The sequence below is a fragment of the Dryobates pubescens genome, chromosome 9 (assembly GCF_014839835.1).
Source record: "Dryobates pubescens isolate bDryPub1 chromosome 9, bDryPub1.pri, whole genome shotgun sequence".
Taxonomy (NCBI): Eukaryota; Metazoa; Chordata; class Aves; order Piciformes; family Picidae; genus Dryobates; species Dryobates pubescens.
Genome location: NC_071620.1, coordinates 42,844 through 67,602, shown reverse-complemented (window position 1 = coordinate 67,602; position 24,759 = coordinate 42,844). Strand labels below are relative to the sequence as shown.

The following is a 24,759-nucleotide window of genomic DNA, read 5'->3' as shown; positions in this document are numbered from 1 at the left end:
CTTTAGATACCTAATCATCTTATAAACTGCAGTATAGCCAAATGAAGCCACAGAATTTCATTTTTGACCTACCCGTATTTCTGGTAGTAGGTAAGAAGAGCAGGAACGCTGAAAGCTAAAACAGGCAGGTGGGATGTAAAGCAGCTACTGAGAAAGACAAAGCTGAGAACAGAATAGATGCTCAGCTGTGGATACTGGCTTCTGATGAAGCAGAAGAGTAACAATGCATGTGGTCCGAACGTATCAAAGGTATTTACTCCCACACATCCTGAACACGGCAGTCACAGCATGTCCCACTGCGACCAGCTGCTTTGTTGGGCTAGTTCACCACTACCAGTAGGAAGAGAACTGGCACAACCTTCTACTCATTAGAAAGCTGCTCCTGGGACTGAGGCAGGGAGCAGCTGACAAAATACATGCTTCCCCAACCATTTCTCCCTATGGGTCTTCTCCATCAGCTGTCCCCGCACCTCCAGATTCCTATTACTGACGTTCATAATGGTAGGTCATCCTCCTCAGCCCTTACTGTCCCAGTGGCTGATGCTATGCCTCACGGTTCACAGGGGAGCCAGCTGTAAGGCAAAGCCCTCCCATTATCCCCCCAGTCTTGAGTACAGCCTGCACCGAGCCAGAGCATAGCGGTTCACTCTGTTCTGCTTTACCCTAAAGATCCTCATACTGGTTTTCCTGACATTTTCTTCTCTCATCCCTTTCTGCCTCCATAAAGAAAAAAAAATTAAAAAATCTTAAAATTATCCTAATCATAAGGCATCTATTGTCTTTCAGTCACTATCAGCTATCTGTAGTCGTATTTTGAAATCCTTAATGACAACTGCAATTAATTCCAACTTGCATTTAAAAACGACTACACTTAAATGTTCTATGAACGTTTATTAGTAGGCTTCTCAGGGCTCATCATCTTAAAACCAAGGGGAGCAATTCAAACCCGCTCCATGTTTTATCAAGACAACCGGAAAAAAATGACAAATTTGAGACTCACCAACCCTTTCACGGTGTCCAAGCGTCTTGCATAACCTTTACCTCGCTTTAGGCAGGCCTAAATCAGCAGCGGCCTAACAGCAGGGGCTAAGTCCCCCCTCCGACAAACTACAGCTTGGAGTCTTACACAGCTTTTTTATTTTGACTTCCCGCACGACTGCCCGGCTCCAAACCCTCAGCGACAGGCAGGACTCAGCCACCGCGCCCGGCCCACCCCTGCACCCTCACTACCTCCTGCAGGTAGGAAACCCAAAACTTGCCACATTTAGTCACTTCCCCCACACACGGGTGCAAGCCAAGCAGGAAGGCGAGGTGAGCTACCCCGGGGACCAGCTCTGCCGCCACAGCCAGGCCTCCAGAAAGCTGTCTGGGCTAGGGATGTAGGCCCGAAGGAGAAAGCAGTTAGGCGGCTTCCTACGAGGTTCACTCCAGCTGCTAGAGCACCCGGACTCGTACGCCCGCGATGGAAACCTTTCCAAGCGGAGGCCAAACCGCCGCGACCGCCTCCCTCCCCGACGCCATCCCCTCCCCACCGCTAACTGCGAGGCGCCGCCGCAGCGCCGCCACGACGCCGCCCGCACGCGCAGTGGGCGCGCGGGCTGGGGGGCTGGGCTGCTGGGCGGGGGGAGAGTTCCCAGTCTCAGTTCTGCCCCAGGCACGGAGAGACTGGGAAGAGGAAGAAATGGCGACTCTGATCCCCGCGGCGGCCTCTTCTCCCGCCGGGGCCTCTTCCCGTAGCAAGAAACGCCCGGCGAGCCCGGGCACCGGCAGCGGCCCCACCAAGAAAAAAAAAGCCGCGGTGCCGAGCGGCTCGCAGGTAATGCGCCCGCGCAGGCGAGACCGCATGCGCGGCCATGGCCGCCTTGTCCCCTCCCCTGCGTGCGGCTGCGAGACTGACTGGGGCGTGCGGGGTGGGCGTCTGGTGTCTTCGGGGCTGTCCTTGGGTGCTGTGTGTTCCTGGCGGCTCTGGGGCCAGCTGCTGTCTGCCGCCGCCTCCCCACGGACCCTTGCGTCCCCCTTCGTGGTCCCACCCGTGGCGGGACTAGAAGCTGCCGAACTCCAAGGAAGGATTCCCGTTCCTCTCGAGTTGGCTTTCTCTTGCCAGGTGTTTGAAATGCCGAGTTTCAAAGCCTTTACCATCTCCCTGTAGTGTGGAGATTGTGTCCTTATCCTGTATGTAGCTAAATATGTAGTATAGTTCTCTTGCCTCTTCCAGTCAGATGTGCAGTTAAAACTGTGTTTAAAATTACTTGACTTCTGGCGGTGTATGTGTTGGCGCACTGATCAGACTGTCTTGCAATTCATTGCTGTTCGTGCTTGCCTTCAGTAGTTTGCGATGAACCTGACGTTATTCCATAGGGGAGCTCGGTGTGTACACCTACATGCTCAAGCTGCTGGTTGTGCATGAAGATTGCTATTAATTTGAGGTAGTTTAGCTCTTACAGCGGAGGGCCAGCAATCAAATTAGCACAATTTAATAGCTGTTGCTTCTGTGCAATTTTGCTTTATGACCACCTCTGAGTTAGCTAAGTGGACCCAAGAGTGAACTGTGAAATGGAGGTGTAACCTGAGTTTTGGGGAACAGGATCACGGGAGGGAGAAGGACTGTTAATTGTCCTAACCTTCTGCCCCCAGTTGCAGTAGGTAGTGTAGCTTCCCTTTCTGCTTTGTGTGGCACCGTCAAACAGCTCTGCAAATCAGCTGATGACATCTGCGCCTTGATGGTGTTATGCTCCAAAATTACGGACTGAAAGAGATTCAGTCTGTGTGTATGTGATATCTCTATAGACCTTAGATGCAGTATATCTTGGATTACTTTATAGAAAAATTTTGGTTGGATAAAATGGTCAGGAAAGGTTTAGAAAACCTTTTTGTTCATACACACCCCCCCCCCTTCCCCTCACCCCAAAATGGTTCTTTTCAGGAACTAGAAGAGTAGCATAGCTACAAAACACACCTGACTGCCAGTAAGGTTGCTTATTTTTCATGTAAGCCATCAGGTACAGGGAACTTTTCTGATTTTTTTCATCAGATCTTCTATCCAGACAATTAAAAGCCATTGTGCACAGATACAAATCCTCACTGTGATTAATGCTCTTACAATACTTGTTTTTACCTTGTGGCAAACAAACATAGTTGGTTTTCTGGTGGTTTTATCCCTAGGAGAGGGAATATGAACCATAATGCTTAAGTAGCTAAGAAACCACTGCAACTGTGAAAAACTAAAGCCTGGCATGGTCATGTTTGACAACTTTTTCAAGGCCTGCTAAAGATAAGAGTCTGGATTTTCCAGCATGGACTGTTCTCTGCATGTGTGTGTATATGTGTATGGAGATATAGAACATTTCATACTGCTATATAATTTAAATGTGTATAAAATCTTTAATATTAAAAAAAACTTTCCCAAACCCTTCAGCCTCTAAAACTGTTCTCTGAAGTTCACATCAAACTTAAACCTGTGGACAGTTTCCAGTGTTATGAGACGACCTCTGATTGTTTTACTCAAAATGGATTTTTGATAGTGTGTGAAAAACAGTTTTCATAGTTCTTCCCACAAGTGTTTTCAGTGGAGACAAGACTAGTTTATCAAGATTATGTCCAAATCATCATACACATTTACTGACTTAAGCAATGCAGATCAATCCCATAAGGAGAAGAAAAAATAAGCCTCAGAAAATGTGTAACCTCAGGAATGGGACAGAAACCGCTCATTCATCTTCTAACAGTCACACTGTGGTGCTGACTAGGTCTGGAGTGAGCCAGTTCAAACAAATGAAATGGAGCTTTGCAATTTTGAAGTTAGAAACATTGATCATTGGGCACTTTTTCAGTAATTCAGTACTTTATTTAATCTTAATCTCTAAAAGCCCTTAAAAAGTTTCTAGTTAATTGCCGAGTTACAACTGTCTATCACAGTGCTCCTTCTGAGAGATGTGCTGGTTTAGTAGATCTGTAGGTTTTTTTCAATGCCTGTATCAGGAACAGTGTGGCCATCAGGAGCAGGGAGGTCGTTCTGCCCTGTACTCAGCACTGGTTAGGCCACACCTTGAGTCCTGTGTCCAGTTCTGGGCCCCTCAGTTCAGGAAAGATGTTGAGTTGCTGGAAGGTGTCCAGAGAAGGGCAACAAAGCTGGGGAGGGGTTTGGAGCACAGCCTTGTGAGGAGAGGCTGAGGGAGCTGGGGTTGCTTAGCCTGGAGAAGAGGAGGCTCAGGGGAGACCTCTACAACTCCCTGAAGGGAGGCTGTGGACAGGCAGAGGTTGGGCTCTTCTCCTAGGCAACCAGCACCAGAACAAGAGGACACACTCTCAAGCTGTACCAGGGGAGGTTTAGGCTGGATGTTAGGGAGGTGGTGGAGTCACTATTACTGGAGGTGTTTAGGAAGAGACTTGATGGGGTGCTTGGTATCATAGTTTAGTTGATTAGATAGTGTTGGATGATAGATTTGACTCAATGATCTCAAAGGTCTCTTCCAACCTGGTTAATTCTATTCTATTGTTTTTTTATATATAACAAAATTGCTTAGATATAGTAATGTAATCAACCAGTTTGAGTACCTGTGTATCCTGCAAGAAGACACAATTACCACACAACATAATTGATTTTTATAAGCCAAGTTTTGATTATGTTTCTCCAACATATGAATGGCTACTTTCTCTGAGACACTTAAGGGACATTACCAAAAGACATTCTGCATCATTTGTTTGAGTTACTGACCCAAAGGTATTGAGTCATGTTTGTTTTGGAAATGTTGCACACAGGGCTTTTCAGTCATGTCTACAAGAAAGAGACACATGTTTTTTTAATATAATGCCTGTATTTACCAAATGTAAAATGAAACATAGATTTACAGGAAAGCATGATTGCAAGTTGATTACATCACTTTCATTAGCATTACACAATTATTCCTCCCATGCAGTTGTGCCACTGAAAAATACCTCAGTCTTTGCTGCAGCAGCAGATTTTCAGTGTTGATTATTATTAAATGGTAACACTCGTGTCAAACCCAGTGTTTTTTAGTGGTCTACACAGCATTGCTCAATTAAATATCCTTGCCCAGTGATTCCCAATAGCTGCTGCACTGGTTCAGCTCCATAGCTGGCTCTTGTGCTGACTTTTTTCCAGGCCGCAAAACTTTCTAGTTACTGACATTTAAGCTGTGGTAGAAGCTTTGATGTTTATCTTAAAATGTCACCCATTTGTATACCTTCATGTTCACACCAATATTTTTACAAGATTATACAGAACGAGAAGCCCTTAAAAGAGTATATTCTGCATTAGGGTGCACTTGATGAAACAAAATGCCATGACAGCTAAGAAGCTTTAAAGATAACATTTGTAATGAGACAAGAAAATTATTTGGTAAGAGGAAAAAAGAAAGCAGCCTCTGATTTTGTCAGTGGACAGTTACAAAGAAAATACACTATTATGGCAAGTGTATATTTGCTTACATTATTTGTGAAGCAACTTCAGAATTATTGATGAAGTAAATGCCTTTACTTTGAGAATGACATTGTGTTTCATCTGATGTTTTGAATTAATGTAAACCGACCTCTAGCATGTCTTGATACCATTTAGAAAATAATGACTGAACTTCCTCTTAAGCAGCAGTGCTTAAGAGTTAAATTATTAAACATTTTTGTGATGTCGCTAATTGTGAATATTGCAGCAGTAGTACTGGCAATGTTCATTCTAGATAACTAGCTCTCACATGTGTAGTGAACACTTACCCTAGTTCATGTCCTATGCTTAAAACCAGAAACTATACAACAGCATTATGAAATAAAGTCAGAATGGTTTAAAGATATTATCCTTTTGAATAAGCTCTTGACATCAAATCATGAAAATAAAAGGAGTGACTGTAAGATATGCTTAGAACTCTTTATTTTTATTCAGAATGATGATGTTTTCTATTGTAAGTTGAAGATCATCAGATTAGCCTTCTGATAAACTGCTGTAAGTTCAACAAGAAGACATAAGTGCATATATTAACATGGTTACTGATTGGTACACAAAAGCTGCCCAGCAAAGACAGCTTGTCCTAGTACAAAATATCATGGAACTGGACTGTAAACCAGCTGTAAATTTAACTAGTTCTCCTTTTATGCTGTTTTACCAAGCCTATCACTTTAAGTAGGAAACCATCAAATCAGCATTAAAAGTAGCATTGTTGCAAACAAGTCTATTTGATCTGGCTGTAATTTCCTGAAAAATGAGGTTAGGGAGAATGAGTTCTACAGAATCTGTGGGTACCACTACAAGGACTGAGCTTAACTGCTACTCTCGCCATGTTCTGGGACAAGTACCACTTAAAAATTACCTACTTAAGAATTCAGACCTTTTTAAATTCAGTCAGTGTAACATCAAACTTATTGTCATAATGCTATTCCCTGTAAGATTTTCTTGAACAGAAAGGCTCCTTTGTAGCTGGAAACATTTTTCACCAATCTACCAGACCTGAAAGGAACAGCAGGTCCCTGATACAGCCTAACAGTAGGGAGATCTAAGTGCCTACGTATTTGCCAGCTTACTAAAAAGCTGTCATTATGTTCTAGACTACACTTTATCTTTTTAAACATCTCAGCCCTTAATGTTATGGCAGTAGCTAATAATACATTGATCAGTAAAGCAGTGCCAATCTGAAGGTACTGCTTGCCTGGAATTATGTCATTAAAAGTTGTCACATGTTTCCAGGAGATGTTTATCTCAAAATTAATTAAATTGATTTAAATGACACTTTCATATCATGATAAGGTGTAGTTGATAGCAAATTACTGATAACTGCTGAGGTGAGCTCTTCCAGTCTAGCCGCTTGCACATTTCTTCACAACTCTACCCTGGGGTCTTGGCTTTTAGAAGACTATCAGCCACCTCAAATGTCATGTCTTAGCAAGAGTTTCAGCAAGTAGTGTTTAAATTGAGATTGCTCTCCCACAGGTAGGTAACACAACCTGGCATCGTACTGCATGTCACCAGACTGCAGAGCACTGGAAGTCCCCCTTGCAGTTCTCTGAAGTACTTACATCTCCTAATCCTTTCGAACATGTGACCACAAAGATACTTTCTGCCACAATGCAGTGAACTGAAATACCGAGCATCTCTTCTTCTGTGGGTTTTTTATACTCTTCCCAAAAAACAACTGGTGTTTTACGTGGCCCACTGTAGTGGTTTGAAAGGAAAGGCTCTGCTTTCCCTCCCCCACTGAGAAAGAGACCACGGCTAAACCCAGTCGGAGAAATGAGATTATATTTTACAAGGGAACAGATTCTATGTAACACAACCAATACAGCGATTTTACAATATATACAGGAATATACAGCAAATGAACTCAACCAGAAACCAGACCCCCCACAGAGGGGGCTTCCCCCTGTGCCCCCCTTCACCCCCTACCTCCCTTCTCCCCCAAAGAGGTAGAAGAAGAGACGAGGATGGTTAGCAGGACAGGGGAAGAAGCGGACAGGCCTGTTACAGGGAGTGAGTTAGTTCTTATCTCTTGGCAAGAAGCCCAGAAGCAGATCCAGCCGAAAGGGACAGTGAAGGAAGGAAGACTGAGAGAAAGTTCCCAGCTCCCCTGGGTCCAATCTCACCTCCCACCTCCTTGGCCAATGAAATTCGTTTAGGCTACCAAAATATTTTATAAACATTTAGCCAGTGTGCCCCTTCCTTAAAGGCACAGCGTCAAACGGTCACACCCACAAACGAGAGCCAGGATTATCCTGAGGTACCAGTTGCACATTTGAAGTCAAACTTGTTGAAGAACCAGATTCCCTTGAATCTCTGATGGATGAATATGATAATTGGAAGACAATCAGATTGGTAGGGAAATCTGGCAAAAGGGTGTTAGCTTTAAAAAAAACCCAACAAACAAAGGGGGAATTGCTTTTCTAGAGCAATCTAGATTAAAAGGGGAAGCTATCAAAACTGAGACCTAAGAATTTACTTATATTGACTTCACATATTGAAGGCTTTGGGTGATCTGTAATGTTCAAAGTATGTGAATTTCCAAACCAGACTGTACCAGTCTCAGAGAATTACCACCCTCCCAGCCAATGTGGTTAGATTTTAGAGTAAACACAGATGTTGTGGAAAGACAAAAGCATATGTGTGCTGAGTTTTACTATCGGCATCAGTATGCTGGTGGTGTGGGTTTTTTTGCCCTTCTCCCCCTATCCTAGCAGAGAATTTTAATGTTTCCTTTAGGTAACAGAAAATGGAGAGTTTTACTGTGGTCACACTTAGTTTTAGGATTCACTATAAACATGCAAGAAACTCAGAAGAGGTAATGAAGATGGTTCACTGCATCTGTCATAAGGAGATAAAATAGGATGGGTTATGTTTTGCAAGAGGAAGAGCAATCTAAAACACTCGGTGCGCTTCAGCACCGCATTTTGTCTGAAAGATTTTGGTTCTAAAAATTTATCTCGGAACTGTGTTAGCATTAAAGGTTCAAATTAACAAAAGGAAACTGTCTAGATAATGCAGACTTGAAGAGGTCAAACTGGTTTTCACATATTCTATGAAGTGTAATGCTTCTGTTAGGTAATTTCAGTTCTTGTCTTAGCAAGGCATCAGTCATTACATAAACATTTTAATTTTGGATTAGATAGGCTAATAGAAACATTCATTTGGTAGCCTGAGAGCATTTTGAACACATTTTTTTAGTTGTTCCAAGAAAACAAAATGGCAGTGGCTATTTATTTAGATGTGCAGGAATCCATAAAAGTTGTGGTATTCTCTATTATGAAATATACCAGGCAGTTGCAGCAGAACTCTTATCCATGAACAGCACGTCTGGTCTCACTGCAAAGCATACCTGCAACTTAGAGGTTTGATTAGGCAATCTATTACCTTCTCATGATCAAAAAGGAAAGAGTCCAGTCTCTTCCTGTCTTCCTCACTGAGCCTCACAAGTACCAATGGCATACTTGTACTGCCTGTATCACACCAGCAGACCTGCTCAGCCACTGATAGACATCATTAGTCAGAAGACTAACTTAAAAACCTTCCCCCTCACCTGGAAAGCTTTATTGTCTCCTGCTGCACCAGTGAATTGGACTGATTCAAAGGGAAACCTAAACAGGTGTTGGAGGTAGCACAAGGTAAAAACAGGACCATGTGACAAGGAAAACTGTTTTTCCACTGCAAGTGAACTACTTTATGAGCTTAGATACTCTTAACTGCAGATTTGATTAGTTTATCTCAACAAAAACTAAATGAAAACTGAAGCAGCTCAAGCAGTTCAAGATCTGTGTTCCTGCATGTAGAAAGATGTAGACAGTAACAGCTTCAGCTACCATATTGCTTATCAGTATCTAAATGCCTAAACTGATTCTACAAACTCTATCAAGCTCTATGAGATGCCACTGAAATAAACTAGCACAGGGACAAGTCCTGATTATACTTCTCCCTGAAGGTTTAGGCAACTCTTTCTACTTGAGGTACAGATCTGTGAACACCTGTCTTTCTGAAACCAGATATTTAATATGTTATTTAAAAAGAAGAACAGAAATCACACTTACAGCACTGATGCTTGTATTTTATATATGTTCTTAAAAGTGCTTGCTGTGTCCTCCACTTGAATTTATTCCTGTTCCTGCCTGAGCAGACCCTGTCTTTCCCTGCACACACCCTAACCACTAGTCTGGAAGCCAGTCTGGTGTGATGGGAGGGGAGTGTGGAAATGTTTTGTCCTCTGCAGCTAAGGATGAAGGTTCTGTCTGTTCCAGAGGGAATGACTCCATAGTCTCATATTAAATAGTTGTCAGAATGGTCTGCTTATGTATTTGAGGTATTTGTTTCTGTTACATGTTTTGTCCAGTGATAATTTTAATCCAAAAGCACACAGTTGTGCAAGCAGTGATGGGAATTCTTTTCAAAACTGAAGCAAAAAGCATTGTAGTCATCCAATAACACATGCATTTATGTTGTAATAAAAATGTGTCACTGTTAATTTAAGAAACAAATTTGAAATGGATAAAAGGAAGCTTTTTAGTGAGTAATACGTAATTAAACTGTAGCAAAGTACATAACTCTGGGAGGGGTGAGTATCTGTGCTTACATGGTTTGTAGTCATCCTTCGCCAGGAAGTAAGTCCTGGCTCACTTGGGAAGAAGAATCATCCTTGCTGGATGTAAGACCCTGCTGTGGATAAGCAGTATTTTGTGGAATTAAAAGAAAATTCCTTCTGTAAACCATTGCAGGCCATTGCTAGGATTTACTGCATAAGGAGAGACTTCCAGTATCATGGCTGTCCTCTTATTATTTATTGAACAGAGAAAAATAATCTGTTGTATATCATATGTCCTTGATTTTTATTAAACAGACTTCTGTGCACTTCCATGTGCAACCTAATAGGTGAATTACATGTAATCTAACATAATTTTAAAAGATACCTTATTTTTCAAACATCCATTGCCATAGAGGTGAAATATTCTACACAATTTAAGGCAAGTTATAATTTTTTTACTTTTCTACCCTTACAGTGTTGGCATGCTTGTAGCACCACTTACCTTGTGTTCGTAAGCATGCAAGGTGCTTATCACAACAGCCTTGTTTACTGCTTCCCCTGGATTATGCTTTTCTGAGTTACTGAAAGAACAAGAAGGGCAGAAAAGGCTCAGATGCCTGTGATAGTTTCTGCATAAATTAGACAAGGTTTACAGGTATGGATAGTGTAACTTTAGTGGTATAGCTGAAAAAATCAAATAAACTTTCAAGAATAGAAGTCCATTTTTCAAATGTGAAAATGAAACAGCAAATTTCCAAGATAAATGCAGAACAACTGCTTAGTTTGGTTAGGTATGTATGAAGTAGACCATCTTTGAAGAACAGGTTAATGGCATCCTAGGTGTAAAGGGAATACTTATCATCTAGGAGAAGGGAAGAGGGAGTTAAAACCCCATAGGAAACTCTGAAAGTTATGTGTCATAAAAACAGTCTTTCTATTGAGTCAGTGGTGTACTGCTATGCAGTCCATCCAGAAGCTCATCTCAAACTGTGCCAGGGGAAGTTTAGGCTCAAGGTGAGGAGAAAGTTCTTCACAGAGAGAGTTGTTGGCCCTTGGAATGTGCTGCCCAGGGAGGTGGTGGAGTCACTGTCCCTGGAGGTGTTCAAAAAAGTATTGGATGTGGCACTTGAAGCCATGGTTTAGTAGTCATGAGGTCTTGGGTGACAGGTTGGACTTGATCTTTGAGGTCTTTTCCAACCTCATTGATTCTGTGATTCTGTGATAATTTTCCAGATAAGCAGATACATTTAATAGAAGATGATTCCTCTGCCTAGAAGCTTTGTTACATTTGTGCCATGCAAAAATGAAGAGTAGTAATGAACAGGAGTAAATGTTAATGAACACAGTATTTTCTATTCCGTAGGATTTTGATTTCTAACTGGAGAGAAGGAGAGCTGTCCAGAGAGCTGTGGAATCTTTGTCCTTGGCGGTGTTCTAGAATAGAGTAGAATAGAGCAGAGCAGAGCAGAGCAGAATAGAATAGAATAGAATAGAATAGAATAGAATAGAATAGAATAGAATAGAATAGAATAGACCAGGTTGGAAGAGACCTTCGAGATCATCATGCCCAACCTATCATCCAACACCATATAATCAACTAAACCATGACACCAAGCACCCCATCAAGTCTCCTCCTAAACACTTCCAGTGATGGCAACTCCACCACCTCCCCAGGCAGCTCTGAGCAGCTTGTCCAAGATGAGATTTGACTCTGTGTTGAGCAGATGTGCTAGTGACTCCAGAGACCCCTTCCAGTCTCAGTAATTCAGCCTTACCAGAAGTCTGATTTATGTGATTAAAGTGAGGACATCTTCTCTCTAGAGGAGCAGTCATACACTACTTCCACAGGCATGTCAGGTTACCCCAGCTGGCTATTTTTCTCTGTAGTGTGTTATTGAAACCCAAAACTCAATATATTTAGATGGTATTCATTCTCTCTACACTTTAACAACATTTAAGTTTTAGTAGAACTACTTTTCTCTAAGAAGAAAAGCAACAAATTGGAATAGGAAAACACCATTTTTCCTTGATATATGCACTGTATGTTCAGGCTTCTCAAACCAAAGTAGTTACATGAGATGTCCTTGTTCTGTAAGTTATCTTTGTTTACATAGTTCAGAAATAGCAATGCTAGTTTGAGTCTCACATTAACAACCTAAAAATCTTCTCATGTCAGAAATTCAATATTCACCTTATTTTTTGTTAGAACTATTTGTTGCAGCTAGAGTCGTTTTTTGTTACAGCCACAGAATTGCCCTTTTTATCCTTCTCCTTTCCATCTATTCAAAAGGTTTTGGTTTGGTCTGGTTTGGTTTGTGTTTTTTTTTTTATTTGCTAAATAATTAATTGTGGGAGACTTCTATAAGTATCCTGTTAAACCCATCACAAATACTAAATGCTATGTTTCCCTCTCACCTATGATTGTGGATGTGACACAAAGACTTCACTAATTCTAATGTAGTGGAAAAGTCAAGTTTTTTGGTAAGTTAGTTCTGTTTCAAGTCTATCAAAAAAGGCTGTCAGGATACTTAGAATAGAATAGAATAGAATAGAATAGAATAGAATAGAATAGAATAGAATAGAATAGAATAGAATAGAATAGAATAGAATTAACCAGGTTGGAAGAGACCTTTGAGATCATCAAGTCCAACCTATCATCCAACACTCTCTAATCAACTAAACCATGGCACCAAGCACCCCATCAAGTCTCTTCCTAAACACCTCCAGTGATGGTGACTCCACCACCTCCCTGGGCAGCACATTCCAATGGACAATCTCTCTTTCTATGAAGAACTTCTTCCTAACATTCAGTCTAAACCTCCCCTGGCACAGCCTGAGACTGTGTCCTCTTGTTCTGGTGCTGGTTGCCTGGGAGAAGAGACTAACCCCCACCTGGCTACAACCTCCCTTCAGGGAGTTGTAGAGAGCAGTAAGGTCTCCTCTGAGCTGCCTCTTCTGCAGGCTAAACAACCCCAGCTCCCTCAGCCTCTCCTCACAGGGCTTGTGCTCCAAACCCCTCACCAGCTTTGTTGCCCTTCTGTGGACACCTTCCAGCATTATATGCAAAACACTGAATTGCCTGTTCCTTTTCAGATGTGCTGCAGTTCCTCAGCTTCATAATATCAGGGTGAAGTATATGGCCACAGAGCATACACAGTTGAGTAAATACCCATCTACGTGTACAAATGTTACTGCATTCAGAAATTTGCCTTGATATTAGCAACACTGTACAACTTTGTTCTCCCATTTTGTGCTGAGCATCCTTCAAATAGTCTACAGTAGACACTTATGTTACCAAATTTTCATCTAAATTAGAATTCACTGCATGTTTATTTTGGTTCAGTCATCAGAGTTTTTTTCATTATACAGTTACATATATATATATATCTCCATAGTATAATGCACCTACGGTTTTGCCGAGTACAGGACATGGCATTTCTTCCCTGAAGATTTTTTATAAATAAGGTATAATTTCTTTCCTTGTCCTCTTTAAAGAGTCAGTCATCAGTAAATATGCAGATGAAACCAAGCTTGAAGCAGGAGTTGATCTGTTAGAGGGTAGGAGAGCTCTGCAGAGGGACCTTGACAGGCTGGACAGATAGGCAAAGTCCAACAAGATGGCATTTAACAAGTCCAAGTGCCAGGTGCTGCACTTTGGTCACAACAACCCCATGCAGTGCTACAGGCTGGGGTCAAGAGTGACTGGTGAGCAGCCAGGCAGAAAGGGACCTGGGTGTACTGGTTGACAGCAGCTGAACATGAGCCAGCAGTGTGCCCAGGCAGCCAAGAATGCCAATGGCATCTTGACCTGTATCAGGAACAGTGTGGCCAGCTGGAGCAGGGAAGTCCTTCTGCCCTGTGCTCAGCATTGGTTAGGCCACACCTTGAGTCCTGTGTCCGGTTCTGGGCTCCTCAGTTTAAGAAGGACATTGAGACACTTGAGCGTGTCCAGAGAAGGGCAACAAGGCTGGGGAGAGGCCTTGAGCACAGCCCTGTGAGGAGAGGCTTAGGGAGCTGGAGTTGCTTAGCCTGGAGAAGCGGAGGCTAAGAGGAGACCTTCTTGCTCTCTACAACTCCCTGAAGGGAGGTTGTAGCCAGGAGGGGTTGGTCTCTTCTCCCAGGCGACCAGCACCAGAACAAGAGGACACAGTCTCAGGCTGTGCCAGGGGAGGTTTAGGCTTGAGGTGAGGAGAAAGTTCTTCACAGATAGAGTTGTTGGCCCTTGGAATGTGCTGCCCAGGGAGGTGGTGGAGTCCCCATCCCTGGAGGTGTTCAAAAGGGCATTTGGATGTGGCACTTGGTGCCATGGTTTAGTAGTCATGAGATGTTGGGTGACAGGTTGGACTTGATGATCTCTGAGGTCTTTTCCAACCTTGTTGATTCTGTGATTCTATGTTAGGAGCATCTGATACAATTACTGCATTGTGTTATGTTGTGCCTTTAGTAAGTTATAGAAGGTTTGTAGAAAGGACCTTTTTATTCTCAGTTGCTTTAGAAGAGGAATGTTCCTCAGAATACCTAAGATTTGTCTGTCTGACATTGTGTTTGGGTATGACAGTCTTGCACAAAAATGGAAAAACCTTCCAAGTAAGGTTTGCTAAATTCATCATGGTATCAGTAGGTGTAATGTAATAAAATAGAATTTTAGTGTACTTAAAGTGGCAAGACTGAAGGAAGTGCTAAAATGTTTTAAAAAATAGGGAAAATGAAAAATTACAGTTCTGTTTTCTGTATCAATTTACCAGTTGCTCTGTAACATCTGAATATAAAATTTGTCTAATATGGTTTAGTCTACTTTTCCAAAGAAAAATAGCTAGGATAGGAGCTCTGGAAGAAGGATACACACCATGTTTACTCAAAGCTAATAAACTGCATTTCCTTGAAGAATTGTTTTGGGTTTATTACTCAAATGCTGTTCCCTCTCAGAATAGATAATGTTCTAAAGAATAAATTAGAATTGGTAAACTGAGTATTTTTTTCAGAATGGAATTGCTTTCCTGTAAGCGATAAGAGCCAGTATCTTCTTGCTTTCCTTGGCTCTGCTTCAATCACTTGCAGATAATAGACTTGTATCTTTCTCCTACCTTGGATGAAGCCTGATATTTGACAGAGATTTTGATGTGCTCCCTGAGCTGCACTACAGTGTAAACAGCACATCAACATAGTGTAATACTCCAGTCTCTTGTCCAGAAATACTTAGACCTTAACTGTGCTATATCAAACTATGTATTTTAAACTTTAGCAAGCAGTTTAGCCGAAGTCCATGACTGAAATTATTTTTTTCTGAAAGAGAGAGGAACATACTGGCAGTATTTATAAAAAATTGACTGTAACTGAGTCTAATATTTTTTACTGGTGTGCTTCCATTAATTTTCAGTCTTCAGATCCATCAGTTTAGAAGAAACTTTTTTTTCTCATGGGAAATCAAAATATTCTAGTAGCTGGGCTGAGTTTTACCCTTAGTGAAAGTATGAACTAACACATGATTTTCTATTCCATATATACTGAAATCTTTAGCTCCAGAGCTACTTCAGCATGCCATTCTTTAGCTCATGAGTTTGTCCAAGTTCCAATTTTATTAATAAAGAAAACTGTCAAATGTTGTAAACAAGGGATAGTCCAAATCGACTAAATGAAATCTAAAAGTGTGAGATCCTTTGCAAGTATTTAAGCTGAAGGGTGCTTTGTGGAAAATTGCAAATTAAACCAAGATTTTCTAGGATAGTGTGAAGCTATTCACAGTTCTGTCTCAATTACATTTTATCTGAGGCTTTCCTCATAGAAAATACTTTTTTTTTTCCCCCCTTGAATGTAAATTGTAAAACTTGATCTTCATACTGCTTGGAAGTTTTTAAATGGGAAAATATGTTTAGCATCTGAAATCTCTAGAGAAGAAACCAGAGCTTTTTATTGAAGCTTGTTAGTCTCTGTATTTGAAAAGTTTCATTTTGAAGAGCAGAAAGGAAGCTGGAGGGGCTTTAAACATTTTTTCCCTTTAAATGTAAAAAGGGAGTTCTTGTGTCATGAAATTGCTAGTTTGGTTTTTTGTTTCTTTGTTTTTCCTAGGTTTTCAAGAAAGATTTGAATGTAATTAAAATCTTACTCTCGCTTTGGCTGTATTTTTAGTTTTGAATTCAAACCCTCACACAGCATAATAGAGCTTTGCTTTAGGGTGTTTTCTACCTGTCTAAAAGTGTTTAAAGTAATTAGTATTTTATACATTTTGGTAAGCATTTTGTCACTGGAAGCACCAGTGCAGGCAAATGATAACGGTTTGAAGCTCAGGCAGTGACGGGACCCTAAATGAGAATGTCACTTTCTAATCGAGAGCACTTGGAGCCTATGGTATTGAAATGCCCTACAGAGAGCACAAGAAAAGACATCCATCACTGTGACAGTCCTATCTTTTAGTGCATGAACAAAATTTTATTCAGCCTTTCTAAGGTGGTATGAATGTAAGGTGTTTTAATTCACCTCTAAACAGCCGTGTCAGAATTCGAAAGCATAAGGTACAAATTGCTTTCTGGACAGCATATGTGTCTTTATGTATTTTTTCATTTAGATTGCTATTGAAACTTTTTTTGTGTGCTTCAAACACCTCCCCTCTCCTCTTATACACCCTACAGGCATGATTATTTCTAGAATTTAATCATATGTTTGGAGTTAATTTGCATAGTTGATTAACTTGATGATCAGCAGAAATGTTCAGCAAGCTAAATGAAAAGAACTGCTGCTTTAGGAAGGGCAGGTTTTGAAAGTTTCTCACAGAAAAGTAGCTTGACACATGATTCAGAAGTCCTCTGGGGAATGTTTAGGGAAAGCTGAAGTACGTTCAATGACATGTACTTAGAATTCTAAACTATTGTTATAATAATTCAATAACCTGATTTCAAGCTTTGTGTTGATATGTTTCGTTTTTAACAACACACCATCAGCTTTCTTTATAACAAAAGCAGCAGCAGCATCTGAGGACAATGTTCTAACTTATACAAAATTATTTTTGATGTTGAGGATTTGGTAGATTTACTTCTGATGTCAATGGAAGCAGAAACCTGTACCAGAAACCTTGTCTTTTAAGATGGATTGGCAGTGATGAAACATAGTGACTTAAGTGGATTTATTTCCAATTTATATGAATGACTGTCTTGCCCACCTGACTAGCTGCTTGAAACAAAGCACTGCACTGCACTGCACTGTATTTAATATCTGTTTTCAGTAGGGTACTACACCTTTTGGTTTGTTTGTTTAGTAAATTGGATTTTCAGTAGCCTTTGAAACCAAATTTGCTGTGAATATGCAAGATTAGAGTTTGGGGGTTTTTGTGCCTGGCATTTGAACATTTTCAAGTTCAAATACTTGTCGTTCCACTCCAAAACAAGGCAGGACCTTCTGTGCAGGGGAAACATTCCCAAAATCCTACCATGTACCAGCGTGATGAAACAGAAAAAGATTAATAAAATTTAATTTGGCTTCATTTTAGTGAGTGGAAAGGAAGAACAGAAAAAGGTTATTCTGCTGAATCCAAGAACAAGTAAAATGCAACCAGATTGGGAAAACATGTTTATTCATGTACTGAACAAGTTCTTTCCAGCAACCTTTTCTCTCACAGATATGGAGGGAGTTAAACTTTTTTAGGCATCCTATTTCTCCAGTCTTGCATTCTTACTGAGTTTTCTGTGAGTTTGCTTTCAGAAATACACTGTGCTAATAGCATTGGTGATGAGAAATATTTTAGCCATCACTTTAACTTGAGCTTGGACAAGCTGGAGAGGCAGGCCCAGGTCAGCCTCATGAGGTTCAACAAGAGCAAGTGCAGGGTCCTGCTCCTGGGCCAGAACAGTCCTATCGATACAGACTGTGGGATGAGGTGATAGAACGCAGCCATGAGGAAAAGGTCTTGAGGGTTGTCTCAGTCTAAAAGTTGGAAAGGAGACAGTTCTTGTGAACCTTCTTGGGAGTGAAATTCAGGCAAAAATGAGGTCATATATCAAAACAAGACTATTGCTTACAAACAGAGAAAGAAGGAAAAGAAAGTGGAGAAAGAGAGAATGGAGAAAAAGAGAGGGCAGGAAAGATGGAGTGATAAAGAGAAAAAGAAGAAAAGGGAGAAAGACAGAGTGGAGAAAAAGAGAGCAGGAGAGATAACTACCACCTCAGGTTCCATCTTCGGTGATGGGGGATAGACGTTCCTGGGCTGCTGCTTCCAGTCTGAGATGTCCCAGGTGATATTCCCCCCAGCTCAGGGTTTTTATACTGTGCCTGCTCCTTCTTCGTAGCTCCACCTGGCCCATGCCCTTGTCACATTACAATGCATGTGTGATTTCGAAGTGCCTTCCAGTGGGCTTACAGGAGTAGCCACTGAGTGACCTCTGCCTCTCTTAGCTGTCCACCACACTCCCTTAGCTCAGCTCAGCTCTTCCCCAGACATGGTTGCTCTTGCAACAAACCTATTGGGACCCCCAAGTGTTTGCTACAGTTCTTCACTCTCTCTTGAATTTTTGCTGTTAACCAAGTGAAGTGCTCAGCCAGCTTCCTCCCTCAGCAACTGTCACACAGTCCTAGTATGAAGAGAACAATATCCCACCCATCTGAGATACACTAAAAACTTGATAGTCTCAGGAAAAGAAAAGCAACAAAAAAAGAGGCAGCTCCCCTCATTATTGCTCCTATCTATAGAATAGAATAGGCCAGGTTGGAAAAGACCTTCAAGATCATCGTGTCCAACCTATCATCCAACACCACCCAACCAACTAAACCATGCAACCAAGCACCCTATCAAGTCTTCTCCTGAACACCTCCAGTGGTGGTGACTCCACCTCGGGCAGCCCATTCCAATGGGCAATCACTCTCTCTGTGTAAAACTTCCTCCTAACCTCCAGCCTAAACCTCCCCTGGTGCAGCCTGAGACTATCCCAAGAGGGATAGATTCTGCCAACCTGTTACATGGTGGCAATAGTTAAAATTCAGCTAAAGCATATAAACAGAGTTTTACAGAGGGAACAAAGTTGCAAAGGTGGTCCTCTAAAAAGCCCTTGACCCACTGTCTACAACTTGTTAAACATGCCATTGCAGTCAAGGTTGCTCTATACCTGTCTAAGGAGGATACTAGGAGAGGGAGGAGAGGGGAAGGTAGCATGGATTCATGTGGCAATTAATAGCCAATTGATGGGAAAGTATGAACATAGTTACTGACAGCTTATCTGCAGTCTTTGCTGTAGTGTTTTTATTGGTTTGGGTGTAAAACTAGTGCATGCATGTTTAGCTGAGCTGAAATCACACCCTCATTTGCCAGTACAGATGTAGCCTGTAAATGTAAATCCACTCTAAAGTCTTTGTTATAATTTCCAATGACCTTTGCAGAAAAACATACTCTGATGAGTGACTATCAAAGCACAAATTCCCTGAGCCCTAGTGTCTCGGTCCGGAGAGGGAAAGAGACTCAGTTCTTTTGAATATTCCCATGTTGTGAAATGAGAGGCACAAGCGAGGCCAAAATATCAACAACTAGACTATTTATTACATAAATGAAATGGAAATAAAAAGGGGAGAGGGAGAAAATAGGGAGAGAGAGAAGAGAGAGAAGAGGAAAGGAATTCTATTACCACACCCCTCACCCCCCCCCAAGACAGTTTGAGTCTGTGAGGAAGGTGCTGCAGGAGATGCTGGGTTTGTAGAGAAACGGTGCTGAGGCTTTGGCTGGAGAAGAGATGTGGTCCCCCTGGGCAGCCTGGGTCTGCAGAGAAAAGTGCTGAGGCTTTGGCTGGAGAAGAGATGTTGGTCCTCGGGCAGCCTGGGTCAGCTCCATGAGTTGCAGCAGGCGGGACTTAGGACCTGCTTCCTTCCTTCTCAGCGGCAGGTCCTTCTTCTGCATTTTTCTTCTGCTAAGCCAGTAGTGGTCAAGTCTTTTATACAGTTTTTAGTCCTTAGGTATGTGTCCAAGCATTGTCCCTCAGGAGTTCAGGAGCCAGGAAATCCTCCTTAGGTAAATATACAGGTATCGTTCCCCAGGAAATCTTTCTGTGCATTTCTGTGTGTTTGGGCAGGGGTCTAGATGGAGGGGGGGGGAGTGCCTCCACCTTCCCCTTCTCCATCTAACCTGCCCACACACTCATTACACATCAGGAAACAGGTGGTGAGTCCATTGTCTCACCATCCTCCCTTCCTGGGGGTATCTGATAGCTGAAAATGATCTTGTCCTGAAGGCGTGATGGCTGGGTCCTTGGGCCATTGTTGTAGGCCAACTGCAGTCCAGTGTTATCAGGATGCAATCGTAAGGTGATTTGCATCCAGGATTGGGAGACAGGATTCCTACATGATCTTTGCACCTTCTTTCCAGTGGCTCTGCCCAACACATATTGTCTGGGCAAGCAGCAAGTGATTTTGTCTTTGTTGAGTCAAACAAGGAGGGACAAGTAGTCTCTCACACCTAGTTACATACCCGTCCTGGTTTAAGACAGCCTGCTCTCACAAGCAAGGCCCACCCCACAGATGGGAGGGAAAGTAACACGCGCAAAAAATGGGTTCAGATAAGGAGTGTTTAATGAAATGATACAAGGTACAATTACCTTAGGCTGTTTCACAGAAAAGCATAGCAGAAGCAGCAGCAGACACTAGGGATAATACAACCTCTTCCACCCTGCAAGCCCACAGCCAGCCCAGCAGAAAAGACCAATACCCCAAAACAGGAAACAGAAGCAGCAACTGCAAAGAGGAAACCTCTCATGTTACAATCCAAACTACAAGCCCCACAATATTTGCTATGGCTGGCACTTTCATTCTAAAGCTGGCAGGATGTCAGTATGGTGTTTGAATACTCATCAGCAGATTGAAAAGAACCCATGACAATAATCCACCATTTAAAAGACACAGTTCAGTTATAAAGTTCACATTAAAAGCTGCATCACTATTCCTCTACTTGAAGTGTATATTGAGCTCCCCATAAGAGATGTTTACATTACAAGATCAGTTAAAAGAAGCTTTAGAGAAGCTTGCGGGAGTTTCAGTCCACGATTCCACTTCTTTCCTAACCCTGCTGCAAAATGTTTGGCATTATTCTAAGGTGAAGGAGTTTGTTAAGGGATTGACTGTGTAGTGAAAATGTGCTGGGCACTGGTTGTGGGCTGGACAGGAAGAGGAAGTTACCCCACTACATGGTGGGGACTACAGTGCACACTGATCAGTAGTTCCCTAGTGACAGGCACTTCCTCACTGTGCTCAGAGGCTGCCATTGTTTCACAGGACTACATTTGAATTCATACCTGTTTGCCCCAACACAGGACAGTGAAGAATGATGTGTCTTCCAAACTGAATGACTAAGCAAACAAGCACTTTTGAGAGACGTTTTTCAACTAATGTGGAAAGTTAAAAGATTATCTTTACTGGATAGTGGTTTTTCACTGAGGAATCTTCTTTCAGTATGTAAATGATGTTTTGATTATCACTGTATTACCTACTTTCAGGAACCATGGATTTTGCAGTACAAAAGTAAATCCATATTGGTTGAAATTCATTTGACATCTCCCTCTCACCTTTAAAAAAGCTTTCAAAACCCAAACCTGAACCATTAAATGATGTTTCTTATGCTGTAAATCCTGCTATTTTAAAATTTGGGCTGGGCAGACTTGTAGTTGTTGAGACACTTTTCAGATGGTGGCTATAAAACCAGTAAGGATGTCACCTGAGACTTCTGCATGCTGCACAGAAAGAGCATTTCAAAGCTCTGTACTTACTAGACTTCATTCCTCCATCCAGTGGCACATGATTCTGGAAGCAGTGCTTCTACTCAGCTCTTTAATGTTTTTTTTCCAGAATGAGAAGCCCATTAGCTGAGTATCTCTCTTCATAATGCTACTGCTAAAAACCCAGAGTTTTCATACAAGCTGAAGTGGCATGCCTCCACAGAGTGTCTTCTTCTCAGTTCTCAGCATTTAACTGGGATGATAGTACTCTGTCTCAATTACTTCTCACTATTTCACAGTGCTCTGAAGTCAAGGTATCACTTGAACAGTATGCAAACTGCTTTACAGTCCTGTACACCAGCCTGCACTCTTTGCCTTTGACAGGAAACCAATGTCTCAAATTGTCCATGACAGATCCAGCTGGCTACTGCTGGCATTATTTGTTAATGGGACTGGAGGATGACTAGGTGTCCACATGGCTCAGGAAAGCAGCAGCTGCTGCCCTGGGTTCTGCTGCTCCTACTGCCTGTGCAAAGGATACTAGCACAAGCAAAATTAGTATCTGTCCTATAACATGGGTTATCCCAATCCTTAGCAGCACTAGTACCTGAAATTCCTTAGGGATTGGTCCAGAAAAGAAACAATGTGTAAAAATTTATATTCAGGAATTATTCTGCCTGGAATAGTTCTTCTACTTTCCTTCCTAATGCACCAGCAAAATTATCACTGAATCCACAGAGAAAAACCCACTGAAGTCCAGTGAGTGTAATATGTAAGTGTACTAGGCTCCAGAAGTTAAGGAGCTTCTTTCTCTTTACTTATTAAACTATTTTTACTTGTCAGTCTCAAAATACTAGATACTGTTTTGAAAAATTGTTGAAATGCTACTTAAAACCTGTTTCATAAACAGCAGAATGCTTAGAAGACCACTTCAAAGGAAAAAAGTAATAATTAACAAAAAACCTTTAGGACTGGATTTAAATTTGACCAAATGGTACCAAATGAAAGGCAAGAACTTTATGAAGAGTAGCTGTGAATGTTGATTCCTCTACTTGGGGAAGTAACACTGATGATGAGCAGCATCAAAGATAAGTGATGTGTCAAAAATAACCTTGTATCTCAAGCCTTGGCTTTCTCAAGATTAACTTCATGTTTCTTGCCAAAATCTGAAGTGCTGGAAGCATGCATGCACAAGAATAGCTTGAAACCCTAACCTAAACCGCTTCACACGGGATTGCTGAAGATGTTGTTTTCTGCACATTTCTAAGCATCCATCTGCATTTCTTGTTTCTCTGTCAGTCACAGTCTTAAAGACTCAGCACAGGAGGAATCAGTTTTAGGTTACATACTTCAATGTTGCTTCCACTGATGTTATTATGCCAGTATCTGCTTTACTATGAGCTTACAGAGGACTGACAGTTGTTTTGAAAATAAATAATCTCTATTCATATATTTTATTTTAATAAAGCATTGAAAACATGACTATTTTACTTGAATACTTCTTTATACCATACTTTGAATATCTAAGACCACTCTTGGCTATGTTAAAAAATGGGCACTGCTGAAAAATGGATGTATTTCCCTAAAAAAGAATTCAATTTGTCTAGTTCCTAATCCTGAAATTACCTGTGCATTTAGTTCAGAATACAAACACTTCCCTTGTAATCACATGGAGAGTGATATGTTGAATCATGGCCTTTGCCATATGTCTCAATCCAGAAATCAGGAAAAAGATGTCTTTCTTTAGAACGTTCCCATGAGTGAAATTAAGACACAAACTACTTACAAACAAAACAGAGAAAGATGGGAAAGAAAAGGGGGAGAGAGAGAATGGAGGCAAAAAGAATGGAGGAGGTAGACTATTACAAACAAAACAGAAAGTAAAGAAAAGGGAGAGAGAGTGGAAAGAGTGGGAGAAATAGTTACCACCTCAGGTTCCATCTTCGGTGATGGGGGGTAGACATTCCTGGGCTACTGCCTCTAGCCTGAGATGTTCCAGATGATGTTCCCCCATGTTAAGCTGGCATAACTCAGGGGTTTTATACCATTCCTGGTTCCTTCATCATAGCTCCACCTGGCCCATGCCCTTGTCACATTACAATGCATATGTGACTTTCAGGTGCCTCCCAGTGGGCTTACAGGGGTTGGCGCTGAGCGACCTCTGCCTCTCTTAGCAGTCCCCCACGCTCCCTGGACAATTGCTATCTTGGTGGGCAGAGCTGACACATCAGGCCAGTCGTTCACAGTAGTCTTATCTTTGTTGAGGCACTTCTCATGTTCTTAATGTAATCATCATTTTCACAAGGTGATTTTTGTGTTTTCATGTAATTAATAATAATGATCTTTTTTTCCTGCCTGCTTAAAAGAGTATTGTATCAAAACAGTAGTTTTTTCAGTACAGGTTTTCATAGGAAAACTTTTTTTTTCATTCTAAGTGTTATCTGTCTGAAGGTAGAGAAACATTTTAACCACCTGTTAGTAAATATTGATTTCACTTTTAGATCAGCTCTTTGTTCTTAAAGAAATAAGAATCCTGGTATGAAATGCTATTGACTGGAGTACCACATTCGGTGGCAGAATTCTCATTGGCTTCAGTGCAGGTCGGGATTTCACAAGGAACACTTCTCTGTGTAGCATGGGCTAGTTCTGCTAGTGTGGAGACTTCAAGGTGCTCACAAAATAAAAAACAACGTAAACTCATTCATGCAGAAGTATCAGGATGCAATTTTATTAGCTTTCTCATCACACACACCTTCTCTAACTGCATGTCCTGCTAAATAAATAAACCATGAAGAGAAGCCTAGAAACAGCGAGTACCTGTGTAGATGTTTTGAGGTTTGTATGTGAAAATAATATCTCTGATTTTTTTCTCTCAATCCTCAATCAGGCGTGATTGAACCCAAGGATGGAATATAAGCTATTAACCAAGTTTCTTTAAAACCTTGAAAAAACCTTTTAATCAGTTCTATATATTCCTGTTAGTGCTTAATACAGACCATTCTGAAAGAGACCAATGTGTATTTCTGCTGTTTTCAGGTTTCACAAGCTGTCTTGCACTTCACAGAGATGGCTTTCAT

General features: G+C 41.5%; 2 protein-coding genes across 3 annotated transcripts in view; one reads left to right on the top strand and one right to left on the bottom strand.

The window, feature by feature from the left end:
- Nucleotides 1-1,510, bottom strand: part of GALNT1 (polypeptide N-acetylgalactosaminyltransferase 1) — a 138,090-nt gene extending 136,580 nt beyond the window's left edge. For both annotated transcript variants that reach the window (XM_054164058.1, XM_054164060.1), the window contains exon 1: nucleotides 1,001-1,510. The gene's annotated coding sequence lies outside the window, so the exon portion shown is untranslated. The remainder of the gene's footprint in view (nucleotides 1-1,000) is intronic.
- Nucleotides 1,511-1,635: 125 nt separating this feature from the next.
- Nucleotides 1,636-24,759, top strand: part of LOC128897421 (INO80 complex subunit C-like) — a 38,845-nt gene continuing 15,721 nt past the window's right edge. The window contains exon 1 of the mRNA XM_054164062.1: nucleotides 1,636-1,816. Coding sequence (XP_054020037.1) covers nucleotides 1,682-1,816 — 135 coding nt within the window. The 5' untranslated portion in view covers nucleotides 1,636-1,681. The remainder of the gene's footprint in view (nucleotides 1,817-24,759) is intronic.